The sequence below is a fragment of the Zootoca vivipara genome, chromosome 11 (genome assembly GCF_963506605.1).
Source record: "Zootoca vivipara chromosome 11, rZooViv1.1, whole genome shotgun sequence".
In the NCBI taxonomy this organism is placed as follows: domain Eukaryota; kingdom Metazoa; phylum Chordata; class Lepidosauria; order Squamata; family Lacertidae; genus Zootoca; species Zootoca vivipara.
In genome coordinates this window covers 52,265,234-52,281,236 of record NC_083286.1, presented here as the reverse complement: position 1 = coordinate 52,281,236, position 16,003 = coordinate 52,265,234, and the positions used below count along the sequence as shown (strand labels likewise).

Here is a 16,003-nt window from a genome sequence, read left to right as displayed (position 1 = left end):
TCATTTCATTTTTCTTTCTTTCTTTCTTTCTTTCTATATATATATATATATATATATATATATATATATATATAAGCCTCACATCGTATCTGGATTTGTTTGCGGTGTTTCTTCTTCTTCTGCATTGACATCTGCAAAGGACCACCACTGCCCTGTGTGTCCCTTCTGTGTGGATGCAGGATCAGGGCGTTGGTCGGTGAGTCTTCTTGGGGAGAATAGACGAGAGACAAGTCAGACAAAGGCAGGATATCTCTCCTCCCTGCAGTGGGAGCAAAGCAGTCAAGAAACAGCTGGGTAGAAAGACAACTGTTAACAGTGAGGCTTCGGAGTTCCTTAAAACTGAGGAGGAAGGGAAGGAGAAGCTCTGACCAGCATGTCTTTTGAATCAAAGCCCAGCAGGGAGAAGGTGGTAGGAATGAATGTGAAGGATTGGCAAGCTCCAGTATGTGGCGCGAGGTTTCAGACTATATCCAACTGCTGCCCTGACAAGTGATAGCTGGAATATATTCAGTAAAGGAATAGTGTGTGGTATAATACTCTATCCCTAATAAACAACTGTGCACTGAACAAGCTGTGACTATTTGTTTGCAGGAAGATGAAGTGGGTATTTGGACACTTGGTCTTTTGATGTATGCCTACACATGGAAGCTAACAAGTTTGTTGATGCCACAGCCCTAAAAGACTGAAGACAGCATTGGATATAAATAATTATTGTTTGTTTGCTTGCTTGTTTAATTTATGTACCGACCTATACCCATGTGTGTGTGTGTGTGTGTGTCTCAGGGCAGTTCACAGAAAAAAATCAAGATATAAAACCACAAAATACCTAATAAAAATAAAAACAACAACCCAATAGCCCCACCCCAAAAAACCACCACATTTTAAAAGGGCATAGGATGTAACAAAACACCTGGTTAAAGAGGAATGTTTTTGCCTGACACCTTAAGGTGTATAATGAATGTGCCAGGAGAACGTCCCTGGGGAGAGCATTCCACAGACGGGGAGCCACTGCAGAGAAGGCCCACTCTCATGTTGCCACCCTCCGGCCCTATCAAGGAGGTGGCACATGAAGAACGGCCTCATAAGATGATCTCACAGTCCGGGTAGTAATTCTAGTCTAGATCTAGTCTGGGCTTCAGTGGGAAACTCCATGGGAGTCTTCCTGGACAATCTAAAATAATAAGGGCATAAGAAATGAACCAACGTGTGGGAAACATTGGTGACAATCCTTTCATGCGTGTTAGGGCGTGTTGAATTTTTCATTTTTAAAAATCCTGATTTGAGGGGTGTTAAAAAGTTGTGGTATGATGAGGTAATTTGAAATATATTTTGGTTCCTTGTAAATATTGAGGTCTTGCTTGGTAAATCTCTATGTGAAAAGTTCCTACTTTTTAACATTTTTCAAATTTTCCTGTCATTTATAAGCATATAGGTTATTCCCCAATTTTGATGAAAACAGATGTTGATAAGTGCCTAAAATTGATTACAAGATACAGTGGTACCTTGCAAGATGAAATTAATTTGTTCTGCACGTCGTTTTGTATAGCGAAAAACTCATCTTGCAAAGCACAGTTTAAAATTTTCCCGGTTTACCCGGTCTACCCATTTAGTTAATGCATTCCTATTTGTCTTGCGAAGCGCGGTCATAGGAAATTTTGTCTTGCAAGTCGCCTCGCGCCTCGTGGAGGGCCGCATTTTGGGGATGCCTAAGATAAAGTAATGATATGTTGTTACAGCTGGAAACAAAATTTATTTATATTTTCGCTTGTATAAAATGATTAAAAACTTTAACTTCGCTTCGAAATGCGAGTTTTCAGCTTTTTTTTAGTGTATTTCAAACAGATCTCAATTTACCAAGCTAAACATCAACCAATCATAAAAATAATTGCAGATTTGGATTCCTCATGTGCAATAACATATTTTTAGAACCCCTCATTGAGCAAATTAAAAAAAATCGTCCTTAAATGACACGCCCTAATGTGTGTGTGATAACAGTACAAGGGATCAGACACAGTCTTGTGATTCCTTGCACTGCACTGTCCTTGCAGAAATTTTTGAACTGATCCTGCACCGGCACCTCTGCGCAGCAAATGAAATGGTTGAATGGTTTGCATTTCCCTGAACAACCCATGCAAAAGAGCAACACTTTCCCTACCCGGTGACCTTGAATTACTTAAAAACCACATGGCATGGTGGCTGCTAATCAAATTAGAGTTCGATGATTTCTTCCTATTTGATCAAAATGGAGCCACCTCATCAAAAATGGAAGGGCAGCAATGTAATGGACTGCCTATAGCTGCAAGGCTTGGTTTGATTCCCTTTCATCTATCTGTACTTAACTTTTAGTGCTGAGGACAAAGGTTATTCAATCCCTAGAGCAACAAATTGGCTGAACGGTGAGAAGGTAGCCTGGTTCAGCTGCAATTGTTCTTTGTATTATTTCCCCATTTATTTTAAATTCAACTTCTCCCCCAGAGTGTGTGCACTTTTTTTCCCTTCCGAGAACTGATCCAGTGGTCTATTCCACTTGGGATTCTAATGTTGGTTGTTTGGGCCATGTTATGGACAAGACATGACTGGGAAATATGTTATGAGCACTGATTGTCCCAGGATGCACATCACAGCAAACCACAGTTAATGGTCTATTTTGAAAGATTTAGAAACGACTCACATTATAATAAGGGAAGGAGAAGAGGGCAGGACATTTTGGGAATTGGTGGGTGTGGCGATCACACAGGGTCCCCGGACGTCTCACGGTCTATTGATCCCTGTGCCACCACTTCATTTCCCGCTGCCACCAACCAGGCTCTACCTGGTAAAATACTGAGTCCAGCCAGAGTTACGGTAAATTGGAACATAAAACTTCTGTTGATTTATTGCAGTTTTATTGAAGTTTAACAAGTGTGTGGTTTCATAAACGGTCTTCAGTCAATTATAAACACTTGGTGCTTATACCGGCCTATACCTTCCTATACCTGCTCACACTCCCTAAACCAACCTCCTTCCTGAACAGGGCCGTCTTAAGCCCATCGAGTGCCCTGGCGCTAAGGTCCCTCCAGCGCCCCCCTCCAGAGCCCCTCCAAGGTCCCGGGAGTGCCAAGCGGACCGCGGCAGCAGCGGGAGGCCACCTCCGAGGACTCCACACTGTGCCTCCTTCTCGTTTCCCCAGCGCTGGGTTCCACTCAGTCAAGCTTTGCCACCAGCGCGCGCACCGCGGGACCAGCGGGACCGCGGGACCAGCAAGAGCTGCTTGGGCTCGACTGAGCGGAACCCAGTGCTGGGGAAACAAGAAGGAGGCGCAGCGCGGAGTCCTCGGAGAAGGAGAGAGATGCGGCGCAGCCTCTCATCTCGTGGAGCGCAGTCCTGGCCAGATTGCCGGAACCCTGCGCTCACTTGGCGCCCTTCCGGCCCCCTCCAGCGCCCGGTGCCGTGGTTCTCCGCGCTACTAGCCTCTATGGCTAGGACGGGCCTGTTCCTGCATCCAGTTCCACCCTTCAGTTATCACTGAACTTCCAAGCAACTAACTGTTACTGACTCAGTTTATATTCCGCTACACTTAACTCAACCTACCCACAGACTCCCCTGCAATTCAACTCCCACTCCAATCCCAACTGAACTCCGAACTCCTCAACTGAACTACTGAACCTCCCCCCCCCCAGAGCTGGTTTTATAGTCCCTCTGACTCCACCCCCCTGGGTTCTTATTGGGTAACCCGTTTAACTATTTCACCTCCAGCACTATCCTAGGTCAACGTCACAGTGGGTTTATGAATTTCCAGACAAATCTTAATTCAGATTGGCTCAGAAGTAATCCAAGCTACGCCCCCAGTTTTGGGGGAAGTGACTTATCTGTCACTAGTGCTATCATAACACTCTTTCCCTCTAGGATTTGAATTTAGTGTACTGAATGTCACTCGCATATGTTATCACATTTTATTTTTATTTTCTGTGTTTTATATCACAGATAGAAATGATATTCTCATATTCCAGTCCTGTTGCTATGCACTGCAAGGTTCTTTGTGATTATATATAGTCACAAAGTGGGAGGGAAGAGAAAGAAAGATAAAAGTTTCAGGTGCTGCTGTGATTGTGGATTCCAATCCAATGGGTTTAGCTCTCAGATGCTACATGACTCAGTTATACTGGCAATTGCTTAATTTCTGCATTAAAAAACAACAACTCTGAGCTTTATGTTCAGGTTGATAAGGAGATTAGGAGATTGCCCAGCTAAGCAATTATCATTTCCAAGAAAGAGACAAAGACAGTAAGAAGAAAGAGGTGCTGAGAAGAGACATGAATTCAGCCTGTGCTCTGGGTCCACTAAAGTCTCCAAAGTTGTATGTAAACCATTCACATGTCCCTGTGAGTTGCACAGATGCTGAACTCATCATGACAAGAAGCTGGAGAAAACACGTTCTTCAGAATCAGTTTCAGGATGTTCCTCCGTTGCTGGATCATCAACTTGTCTCCAACTTAGATCTCCTGGTTGCTCTTGTTTGTCTAGTTTTTTGTCCTCCCCACCTCTCTGACCTGTCTCATTTTCTTCCCTACTTGGCTACCTATTAGCTGTAGTTTCTTCGTAGTACATCTACTTTGCATGTAGTAGCTCCAGGTCCAATTGCCGGCATTTCCAGGCAGGGCTAGAAATGTCCCTTGACTGAGATCCTGAAGAGTTAGTAATGCCAGCCCGTGTGGATGAGCTAGATGGACCAATAGCCTGACTCAGCAAAGGCAGCTTCCTCTAAACCATGGGTGGCAAGTCATAGGTTTCCCTATGGTGGCTGCAGCATCAACCTGCAACTGTCCCATTTTTAGAAGCACTTTCAATTTGAGGTGACTCCCGTCCATGGAATAGTTGAGTGGCATAGTCTCTGGGACATTTTCATTGTCTTATATTGAGACATTACCAAGCAACAGATGACATGGAAATTGAAAGTGGTGATGTTCCATCAGAATGGCAGTGATAGACAGGGTTACACAGGGCCACCGACAAAAGGGAGACAAAGGGGCTAAATGTGTGCCAGACCCCAAGTTACCAGGGACATGTTAGTTTTATTTTCAAACAAGCAAGTCAACTGCACATCTAAAAAGAAAGTTAATAAGCAAAACACGGAGGCAATATGCTCAGGCTTATTAGGTAGATACAGATAAGCTGCCATTATTAAGGGTGCTTAGGCTAGATTTATTTAATATAGGTATTTTAAGCAGTAGCAGGGGTGCAACTTGAATAAAATATGGGGGGCAGGTAAGCCCCACCCCACATAATTGATCACATGACTCGGTACATGCACACGATTTGAATGGCAACACCCATCAATTTTTTTTGGGGGGGGGCAGCCACCTCAAATATTTTATTGGAGGGCAAAGACCTCTCGCCCCCTGGGGGTTGGCTCCCATAAGCAGCAGTTCTTGGCAATTTGTTGCAGTGAGGGGAATTTAGGGGCCCCAGTCTTCCAACTCTGCAATTCTATGATAATCTATGATAATCTGCATACCATAAAACAAGGAAATTCTGTTGGCATTCTTGCAGGTACATGTTGAAAGCTAGTTCTCAGCATGGGGACTTCTGGTTCCTTTGTAGGAATTTCTAACTAAGGAAAAATTATGTGTGAAAAGCTTTGGCTATAATAATTACCCCAAAGGTTAACAGAAAACCTGAGATGTGACCCCAAAGTGTGTGTGTGTGTGTGTGTGTGTATACACTTACAAAAAATGGCTCTCATGGGAGTACATAACAGATGCAAGAACAGAGAGGCATCTGAACAGGAAAGAGTTGAGCTCTTGTGTTCCTAAGAAGAGGTTAAAACAATTTCACATACAGTGGTACCTCGACTTACGATGGCGATCCGTTCCGCGGTGCTCTTCGTAAGTCGAAGTGACCATTTTGTGCATGCGCAAAGTGCGATTTTGCGCTTTGCGCATGCACAGACAGTGCACACCACTTCTGTGCATGCGCATAACGTGCGCACAGTGAAAATACTTCCGGGTTTGCGGACTTCGTAAGTCGAAACCTTCGGAAGTCAAGGCATTCGTAAGTTGAGGTACCACTGTACTATGGCTGTGTGATGCCACTTCCATCAAAGGCAGGACACCTCTGAATAATAGTTGCTAGAAATCACAAGTGGAAAGAGAGCTGTTGAACTCCAATCTCTTGTAGGCTTCTCATAGACATCTGGCTGGCCACTGGGAGAACAGGATGCTGGACTGGATGGATCTTTGGTGTGATCCAGTAGGGCTCGTCTTATGTTCCCGTGTTTGCAGACTCTCCTCTGCTTGAATTGAATTGAGCAAGATGGACATAAATGGGATGGTAATGCGATCCCTGTAGGTCCTTCGTTCCGTCTGTCCTTTTCCATAATCACATTAAACCATATACAGTGGAACCTCGGTTTATGAACACCTCGGTTTACGAATTTTCGGTTTACGAACGCCGTGGACCCATCTGGAACGGATTATTTCACTTTCCATTACGTTCAATGGGAAAGTTTGCTTCAGTTTATGAACGCTTCAGTTTATGAACAGACTTCCAGAAACAATTACACCCATGCTTCGGGTTAAGTACGCTTCAGGTTGAGTACACCGCGGACCCGTCTGGAACGGATTAATGCATTTCCCATTACTTTCAATGGGAAAGTTCGCTTCAGTTTATGAACGCTTCAGTTTAAGTACTCCGCGGATCCATCTGGAACAGATTAATCCACTTTCCATTACTTTCAATGGGAAAGTTCGCTTCAGTTTATGAACGCTTCAGTTTATGAACAGACTTCCGGAACCAATTGTGTTCATAAACCGAGGTACCACTGTACCTATAAGCCAAAAGCAACAGGCACACAATCTGGTTAAGTTACAAGGAGAAGACAAGAAACATTGCCACAGTATTGTTTATAAAGTGAATCTATCACGAGAAATAAATCAGAAACGAATTTGAAACAGCTTAAAAGAGGACAATCTGGCCTGCTAATGATGTGCCCCCTAGAGTCTCCCTTTTGGAAATGTTGACAGGGCTTAGGCAACTGATGACAGCCATCAACTTTCTTGGCTTCACCACCACATTTGTTTTATTGCTATTCAAAGAATAAGACGTCGTGCATTAGGAAATAGCGGACATCTTTTGCCGTAGAAATGCTCTCCTTGGCGAAAGCAGGTGTCATTTCTAAGGCAGACATTTCAAGGAATGGTGAGGTCGCCCAGCCATGCACCTCACGTAACGAGCTCCTTTGCTGGTAATCATTCAATGGGTTGCTGGGGCACCTTTGTGGGCTCATTACAGGAATTGCTTGACATTTCCTACAGTAATCTTGAAGAGACACACACACCTTCAGGAGGGAATTCCATTCCTCAGCATCAGCTCTCTTAATGCCGAGCATACTGAGCCATAAATGTGGACAAAGGATGTTCTCGGACAATGAGATATAGCCTTTGAAGTCACTTGCTACCGGGAATGTTTGAATATCAGTTTTATAATGGCATTAAAGGCAAAAATTGATCATTACCCTCTTTGGCAGCCATTTCTTTAACGTCCTTCTGAATGGTGAAAAATTGATTTTTGAAAAATCATTAGACAACAAATTCTCAGATAGACTATTAATTGACTACACTTGCCCATTTCTCTACTATTGTCGAACATGACTGTGGTGAGCTATATAATGCTATCATTATAGAAGGGTAGCTTGTATTGTATTTATTATCATATTCACAATATTCACTTTAAGTGTGTATATGTGATGGATATATGAAATTGAGCATAAGTATCAAATGCACTCTGAATTAAAATGTTTATACTGTAGTCTGTTTTCTTGGACTGCAACTTCCATTGTCCCTGGTCTTGGGACATGCTAGCAGGGGCCAATGGGAGTTGTAGTCCAACAACATATTTGTAGTTACAGGTAGGTAGCCGTGTTGGTCTGAGTCGAAGCAAAATAAAAAAATTCCTTCAGTAGCACCTTAAAGACCAACTAAGTTTATATTTTGGTATGAGCTTTCGTGTGCATGCACACTTCTTCAGATTTGTAATAATACATATAACATGCAAAAATTGTTCATTGTTTTAATGGAACTGGTTGAAGAAATGCACCCAACTGAGATTAAGCAGGAAGACAGAACACAGAAACAAACAAATAATCAAACCATTAATTCTAACATGTGGGGGAGGGGCACCTAAATTGTATAATTTGGCATCTCAGTTATTGGTATTATTAATTGTATTATAATTTGGCATTGTTATAATGAGGCTGTTATTGGATTGTTGTAACTGAAAACTAATAAAGAATATTATCAGAGATTAAGCAGCAAGACAAGAGTTGGGGCGGGGGGGGGGAGAGGCTCAACAGCAATATTTTCAGAAAATTCCACCCCCTAGACATATCCTCTTCTAGATAAATGGTTTAGGAGCAACTTCTTAAATATTGATGCTTATTGTAAAATATCTTACGTAAACCGCTTTGTGAGGTCTTCCTGGAAAGTGGTACTTAAATATAAACAAGGAAGAAAGAAGAAAGTAACGGTATATGAACTAAACCTTGACAGGATTGCATTAAAAAGCGGAATGTCCCAATTTTCCTAGGACAGTTGAGGGATATGATATTACAGATGTCCAATGCTGAAATTTGTAGTGGAGAAGAGGGGGGATGGAAACAATTGAGCGATGCTATGTCCTTACCCCGTTGGCACCGGTATTCATAGCTTTCTTTCTTACAAGCAGAGTCAACAAACAATTAACCTTTCCCTCCTTCCTACCATGCAGTTCCTTTGGAACTGTGTGAAAGGCTAATCAGAGAACTGGTGTATAATGCCAGCATTTGATTATGACCAAAGGGCAAAATCAGAATAAAGCTAAAAGGAAAAGAAGCTGATTTCAAAATTGCTTTCTAATATCAGCTGAATTGCGCAAATTGGCCTAAAGTAGATGGATCGGTGTCTGTTTGTTTACTGGATTCCTATAGCAGAAGCATCGAGAACTACACTCATTTTTTTGTGTGTGGATCAGAACTCCATTGCCTCATGTTCTTGAAATCAAAAAGTACTTGAAGCAGCTTCTCGTATGCCTCCCTGTTACAATTGCCAAGGAATCAGTTGTCAGGGTTCAGGCTCGGGGCTCTGCAGGGCCTATTCTCCAGCTAAGACATGTTTGTAGTAGCTCATTAGGCTAACTCCTTGGCCTTGGGGTCCCACTCAGAAAAGGGCAGCCAGAACAAGGGATTGGATTGGATCAATACCCTGGTGAGGAAAGGTTGCAACATTTGGAGATTTTTATTTTAGAAAAAGACTGAGTAAGAGGGAGCAGGACAAAAATTGTGCATGGTATGGGGAAAGTAGATTAGGAGACATTTTCCGTCTTTCCACATAATGCTAGAGCTCATGTCCATCCAGTGAAGATGGTTGTTGGAAGGTTCAGGTCAGACGAAATAAAATCATAGAATCATAGAGTTGGAAGAGACCACAAGGGTCATCCAGTCCAACCCCCTGCCAAGCAGGAAACACCATCAAAGCATTCTTGACATATGGCTGTCAAGCCTCTTCTTAAAGACCTCCAAAGAAGGAGACTCCACCACACTCCTTGGTAGCAAATTCCACTGTCGAACAGCTCTTACTGTCAGGAAGTTCTTCCTAATGTTTAGGTGGAATCTTCTTTCTTGAAGTTTGAATCCATTGCTCCGTGTCCGCTTCTCTGGAGCAGCAGAAAACAATCTTTCTCCCTCCTCCATATGACATCCTTTCATATATTTGAACATAGCTATCATATCACCCCTTAACCTTCTCTTCTCCAGGCTAAACATACCCAGCTCCCTAAGCCGTTCCTCATAAGGCATCGTTTCCAGGCCTTTGACCATTTTGGTTGCCCTCTTCTGGACACGTTCCAGCTTGTCAATATCTTTCTTGAACTGTGGTGCCCAGAACTGGCCACAGTACTCCAGGTGAGGTCTGACCAGAGCAGAATACAGTGGTACTATTACTTCCCTAGATCTAGATGCTATACTCCTATTGATGCAGCCCAGAATTGCATTGGCTTTTTTAGCTGCTGCATCACACTACTGACTCATGTCAAGTTTGTGGTCTACCAAGACTCCTAGATCCTTTTCACATGTACTGCTCTCAAGCCAGGTGTCACCCATCCTGTATTTGTGCCTTTCTTTTCTTTTTTTTTTTTGCCCAAGTGTAGTACCTTACATTTCTCCTTGTTAAAATTCATCTTGTTTGCTTTGGCCCAGTTGTCTAATCTGTTAAGGTCATTTTGAAGTCTGATCCTGTCCTCTGGGGTATTTGCCACCGCTCCCAATTTGGTGCCGTCTGCAAACTTGCTCAGGATGCCCTCAAGCCCATCATCCAAGTCATTGATAAAGATGTTGAATAAGATTGGGCCCAAGACAGAACCCTGTGGCACCCCACTAGTCACTTCTCTCCAGGATGAAGAGGAGCCATTGATGAGCACCCTTTGGGTTCGGTCAGTCAGCCAGTTACAAATCCACTGAATGGTAGCATTGTCTAGCCCGCATTTTACCAGCTTCTTTACAAGAATATCATGGGGCACCTTGTCAAAGGCCTTGCTGAAATCAAGATAGGCTACATCCACAGCATTCCCTTCATCTACCAGGCTTGTAATTCTGTCAAAAAATGAGATCAGATTAGTCTGACATGACTTATTTTTCAGAAACCCATGCTGACTTTTAGTTATCACAGAGTTTCTTTCTAGGTGCTCACAGAAAGAATGGCGGAGAGGCGTGGTGTGAATGTATGAGTCTGCTTCATAAGTTCACCTGCCTGTTTGTGGTTCAGCAGCCTTGTGAAACAGGCAGAACTATGACTCTAACCATTGTTGTCAATACTTTGTGGACGTTGGAAGATTTTGGACACAAAGAAGGAAGTACTCGTTCAATTAGTTAAATTATGGGATTCGCTGTCATAAGAGGTAGTGATGGTCTGCAACTTGGTTTGCTTTGGAAGAGGACTGCACAAGTTCATGGAGGAAAAAGGCATTGACATTGTCACAGTGGCCAATCAGATGACCACAGGGAGCCTGCAAGCTGGACAGCACTCTACCCACCTGTTCAGAGTCCTAATGCCTCTGACAGTGGAGGTAGAACATACCCTTCATGGATAATAGCCAATGATAGCCTTGACTTCCATGAATCAGTCTAATCCTCTTTTAAAACTATCCAAGTTGGTGGCCATCACTGCCTCCTGTGGGAGCAAGTTCCATAGTCTAATTATGCGCTGTGAGAAGAAGGACTTTCTTTTAACTATTCTAAATCTTCCAACGTTCACCTTCATGGGATGTTCATGAGTTATAATGTTATGAGAGTGGGAGAAAAGCTTTTCTCTGTCCCCTTTCTCCATGTCATCCTTTTTACTGTTTTTAGTGAAGTTTTTTATAATAATAATAATAATAATAATAATACCTGTATATTCCGGCGTATAAGACGACCCCCAACTTTTCCAGTTAAAATAAAGAGTTTGGGATATACTCGCCATATAAGAAATACAACCCAGCGTATAAGACGACCCCCAACTTTTGAGAAGATTTTCCCAGGTTAAAAAGTAGTCTTATACGCAGGAATATACAGTAATCATCATCATCATCATCATCATCATCATCATCATCATCATCATCATCCTGACATTCCTTGTATAGCAAGGATGTGCCACTTCTTTTCCTGATGATTGCTGCATCTTCCTGCCGTCTGTCAGGGGCTGCATGCTGATGGTGTGTTGAGCTAAAGTCAGCAATGGACAAGGACAGAATATAAAGCATGCAGAGCCCCCATTTCCCTTTCCACCAATCCTCCTGGCTCATTCTAGTGGGCTCCACCCCTCTCTTTCATTTTTTTTAAAAAATTAAATTTTATTGTTACCGTTCACATTAACACACCATACAGAAAAAGAAAACAAATTTCCATCACCACCACATTTTTAACACTGCTACTGGAAATTATTCAAACGCTGTGTATGCCTTTAAACTACTATTATTATTTTTCAATTATAATTTTTAACCTTCCCATTTTGAGATAAATACCTGTTTTGGTTTATTTTTTATCTTTTCTGACATGCTATCTAATTCCACATATTCAGCCAATTTTTGAATCTGTTCTAATCTTGACGGGACTTTATCACTTTTCCAGTTTGCTGCAATGAGAACTCTTGCTGCGACTGTAGCATATAAGAAGATCTCTTTAGCCTTTTTAGGAATATTCGAGTCTGTGATTCCCAAAAGGAAAGCTTCCGGTTTCCTGTTAAAATATATTTTAACCATTTTCTTCCAATTCTATGTGCATATCCTCCCAAAACACCTTGATTTATTTACACTGCCACCAAGGTACTTTATTCCACTCCTCTCTTTCAAAAGGGGTTTCAAAATCAGGCTGGGAACCATAAGTTGCCTTGGTTCTGAACTTGGAACCCAAACACTGCAAACCTGGAAGCAAGTGTTCTGGTTTGCGAACTTTTTTTCAGAAGCTGAACGTGCTCTGTTTTGAGTGCCACACTTCTGTTTTGAGTGTTACACTGAGGTCTGTCTGTTTTTTACTATTTATTTTGCGTTTTTGTTTTTGCAGCTCTTTTTGTTTTGTTTTTGTGACTGTGTGGAACCCAGTTCAGCTACTGATTGATTGATTATGTGACTGCAGTACACTGTTTATTGCTTTCATTTTATGGATCAATGGTTTCCTTAGATAGTAAAATTCATGTTAAATTGCTGCTTTAGGGGTTGTTTTTAAAAGTCTGGAACGGATTAATCCATTTTGCATTACTGTCTATGGGAAAGTGAGCCTTGGTTTTGGAACGCTTTGGTTTTGGAACAGACGTCTGGAACATATTAAGTTTGAGAACCAAGGTACCACTGTATACAGCTACTGTTTCGCTGGTGCTCTCATTCATACTTACTATGTTTATATCTTGCTGCTCTATGATTTTTTATTTTATTTTTTATGTTTATACAGTATTGTCACTTTTGGATATGGTTATTTTTATTTTGAAATTTTACCTGACTTTTTTTAAAGGAAAGCCTAGATATAATTTTTAACATAAATATTTTTACTGACCTTGTGTGATCGAAAGTAATGACATTAATTGAACTGAGTACAAGAAGGTTGAAGAATCATGATATGTGTCTGCAGCTCTGGTAGACTCTGGAATCCACTATGTGCATATTTCACAATGCCATTTGCTATTGATACAGTTGTAAAAACTTTATAATTCAGACATTATGCATGGCTGCTTAAGAAATACAATTGCATTTTCTGTATCAGAAAATAAGCCAGGGATGCTACCCAGGAAATTAAAATCTAATCTGGTTTTCTAGCAACCATGAATATTCAAAATAATGAAAATTGTTCCCTGGTTGAAAGCTGACAAACAGGACTGATCCCCCCCTTGTCTCCTTTGATGATGGGAAAACTCATTAGAAATGTGATGTTATTAGCAGTTTCTCTTGAATTGCAAATTTTTATCATACTATAACTAGTATTATGGTAATGATGAAATTAAATTAAATTAGCATATCATATACCATACAGCAAAAGTGTTAATACATTATAGTAATACAAGACAACAGATAATTGCCAGCTTAATAGGAATTTGTCCTCCGAAAAGATAATCTGGGCTTAAGTCTTGCTCCTCTGTGCTTGGAAATAATGTTGCTCATATTGATTCATTTTGCAAAGCTAATCACAGGTTATATTTATGCAAATAAAGACGTTGTCCCCACTGTTACATAATCAATGTGGTTATCCAAGCTTTGCCCAGACACATCAATGGTCTGGTCAGTTTTGAAACATGATGCATCATTTAAAACCTATATTGGATATGGTTGCAGTTGAATGGCTGCTGTTATAGATCCAGGGTGCTGGAGTTTGTAGGTGCAACTCACCCATAATTCTTAGAATTAGTAGAAGTTAGAATTAATCAAGTTTGATTAAACTGTGTCAAACACCAAAATACCTGGGTTTAGTTTGGGCTAGCAAGCCAGCCTAGCCTGGTAGAACTAGCTGAGTTTAAGCCATTAAGGCACAAAGACCAGTGATGGCCCATGAAGGAAACCATCAAGAGATAGTGAACAATGCCAGACAAGGAGGGGAGGGACCGTTCCTCCAGCTGTATATATGTGGGCAGAGGCCAGAACCAGGTTTAAACTTTCAGCGTTGTATGACACAGGCTGGAGGAAATTGTTTTCTCTGGGCTATCAGCGAGAAGGAAAAGGGGAGCAGAACACGGTGTGTCTTTTTGTGATATATATGTGATATTTAGCATTCATGCTCACTAAGATCTTTTTCTCCCTCTTTGTTCTTGCAGTTCCACCATGGTTTATCAATCATCCTTCAAATCTCTATGCCTATGAAAGTATGGACATCGAATTTGAATGCTCTGTTTCTGGAAAACCAATTCCTACAGTGCAATGGATCAAGAATGGAGAAGTCGTCATTCCTAGTGATTATTTTCAGATAGTGGTAATCATTATTTGTTTTTACCATTATTCCAAAACAAGGGAACAGAGAATTCAATGGGTGCGACAAAAGCTCTGTAAAAGGTGCTACCAAAAGTAGACTTAGTTAGTGTTAGCTTTAGCTTTCCTTTAGCTGCTGGCTCCTTCAAGCTTCCCCAGATTTCTCCCAGGTCCCTTGCTATTCCCCTCCATCTGCCTTCGGCTGCAGCAAATATTTCCCCTGTCCTGTTGTGAACCTGGTCCTTTAATATACACCAGCCAGACTTCTCTACCTGGTCACTTGGGCATCTTCATAAAAAAAAGAACAATCCCCACTAATAGCTAAAGGAAGCTATGGCAGAAGACTAATAGCAAAAGAAAATCAGCTTAGTCCATCAAAAGCCTATGAGTGGAAGGTAAGTTTTTACCTGGTGCTGAAAAGATGTCAGCAAAGGTGGTAGGTGGATCTCAGTGAGGAAAGCATTCTGCAGATGAAGAGCCACAACCGGAAAGGCCTCTCACCTTCTGAGACTCTCTCAGAGGGAAGACCTGGAGACCTCAGAAGAAATACTTAGGGCACCTTCAAAGATGCTACAAAGGTGTGTGGCAGTGGGCAACCTGTCTGTTCAGGAAACTTGTCTGTCATCACTCACTGCTTGTTGAGAACCCTAAGAAAGTTTATAGGGTACTCCAAGGATCCCCAGAGCACAGCTGAAAAAACCCTGCCCCAGACCATTGGTCTTTAATGACCCATTACTGAGCCCTATCTAATGTGAAGCTCAACAACAGCACTACTACCATACAAAGTTTGTTAAAAAGAAAAAAAAAATAAGTGAGAACTCCGGTGCATCTTTGTACTAAAGGTGGGCCCCAGGTGAGAAAATTTTGAAGACTACTGCATCATAGAATTATAGTAAGGGTCAAGAACTGGATCAGGCTAGTGGGCTACTTTGCAAAACGCCCTCCATAGACCCCCCTTTGACAGGTGTGTGCCAATCACTTGACATCCTAATGACATCAACCCTACAGTTGAACAGCTCTTAATATTAGGTGGTCAAAACAGGTGTGCCCCATCCTGTTATAACATTCAGACTTTCTCCCCCACTGACAGATCTCTTGCATAATGCACTTTGATACAGGAAATCATAGATAATGTGCAATGGAAGTTACCAGTCTAAGGCTACACCTAACCTTCATTGTATGCCTGCCCAGACAATACATGGAATATGTGGAGTTGTCTTCAGTTCAGAAGTAGTTAACTGATGCTTTATTAAAAAAAAAAATGTGGCCATTGGATAATCTACCCCACCATAATGACTTTTATTTTAGAGGTTTATCCATCTCATGCATATAGATCAGCTTGCCCTTTCCTAATTAATGTTCCTTCTATTAAGTGAAATTGACAATGATTATCTAAATTAAACATGTTCCAGTTAATAAAAAGGCATGGGCGCTTTCCCTGCTTTTCATTCAGAGAGGAAGATTTACTCAGTTATGGGAGCATCCAATTTCACCCAACTTTACCCACCATTGCTGTTTATAATGAAGACAATCAGGCAGTCTTGGCTCAGCTTGCCAAGAGACAGACATT

General features: G+C 41.7%; 1 protein-coding gene across 1 annotated transcript in view; it reads left to right on the top strand.

Annotated features, from left to right (window-relative positions):
• Window positions 1-16,003, top strand: part of DCC (DCC netrin 1 receptor) — a 904,619-nt gene that overhangs the window by 557,391 nt on the left and 331,225 nt on the right. Inside the window, exon 6 of the mRNA XM_060280362.1 lies at window positions 14,283-14,437. Coding sequence (XP_060136345.1) covers window positions 14,283-14,437 — 155 coding nt within the window. The remainder of the gene's footprint in view (window positions 1-14,282; window positions 14,438-16,003) is intronic.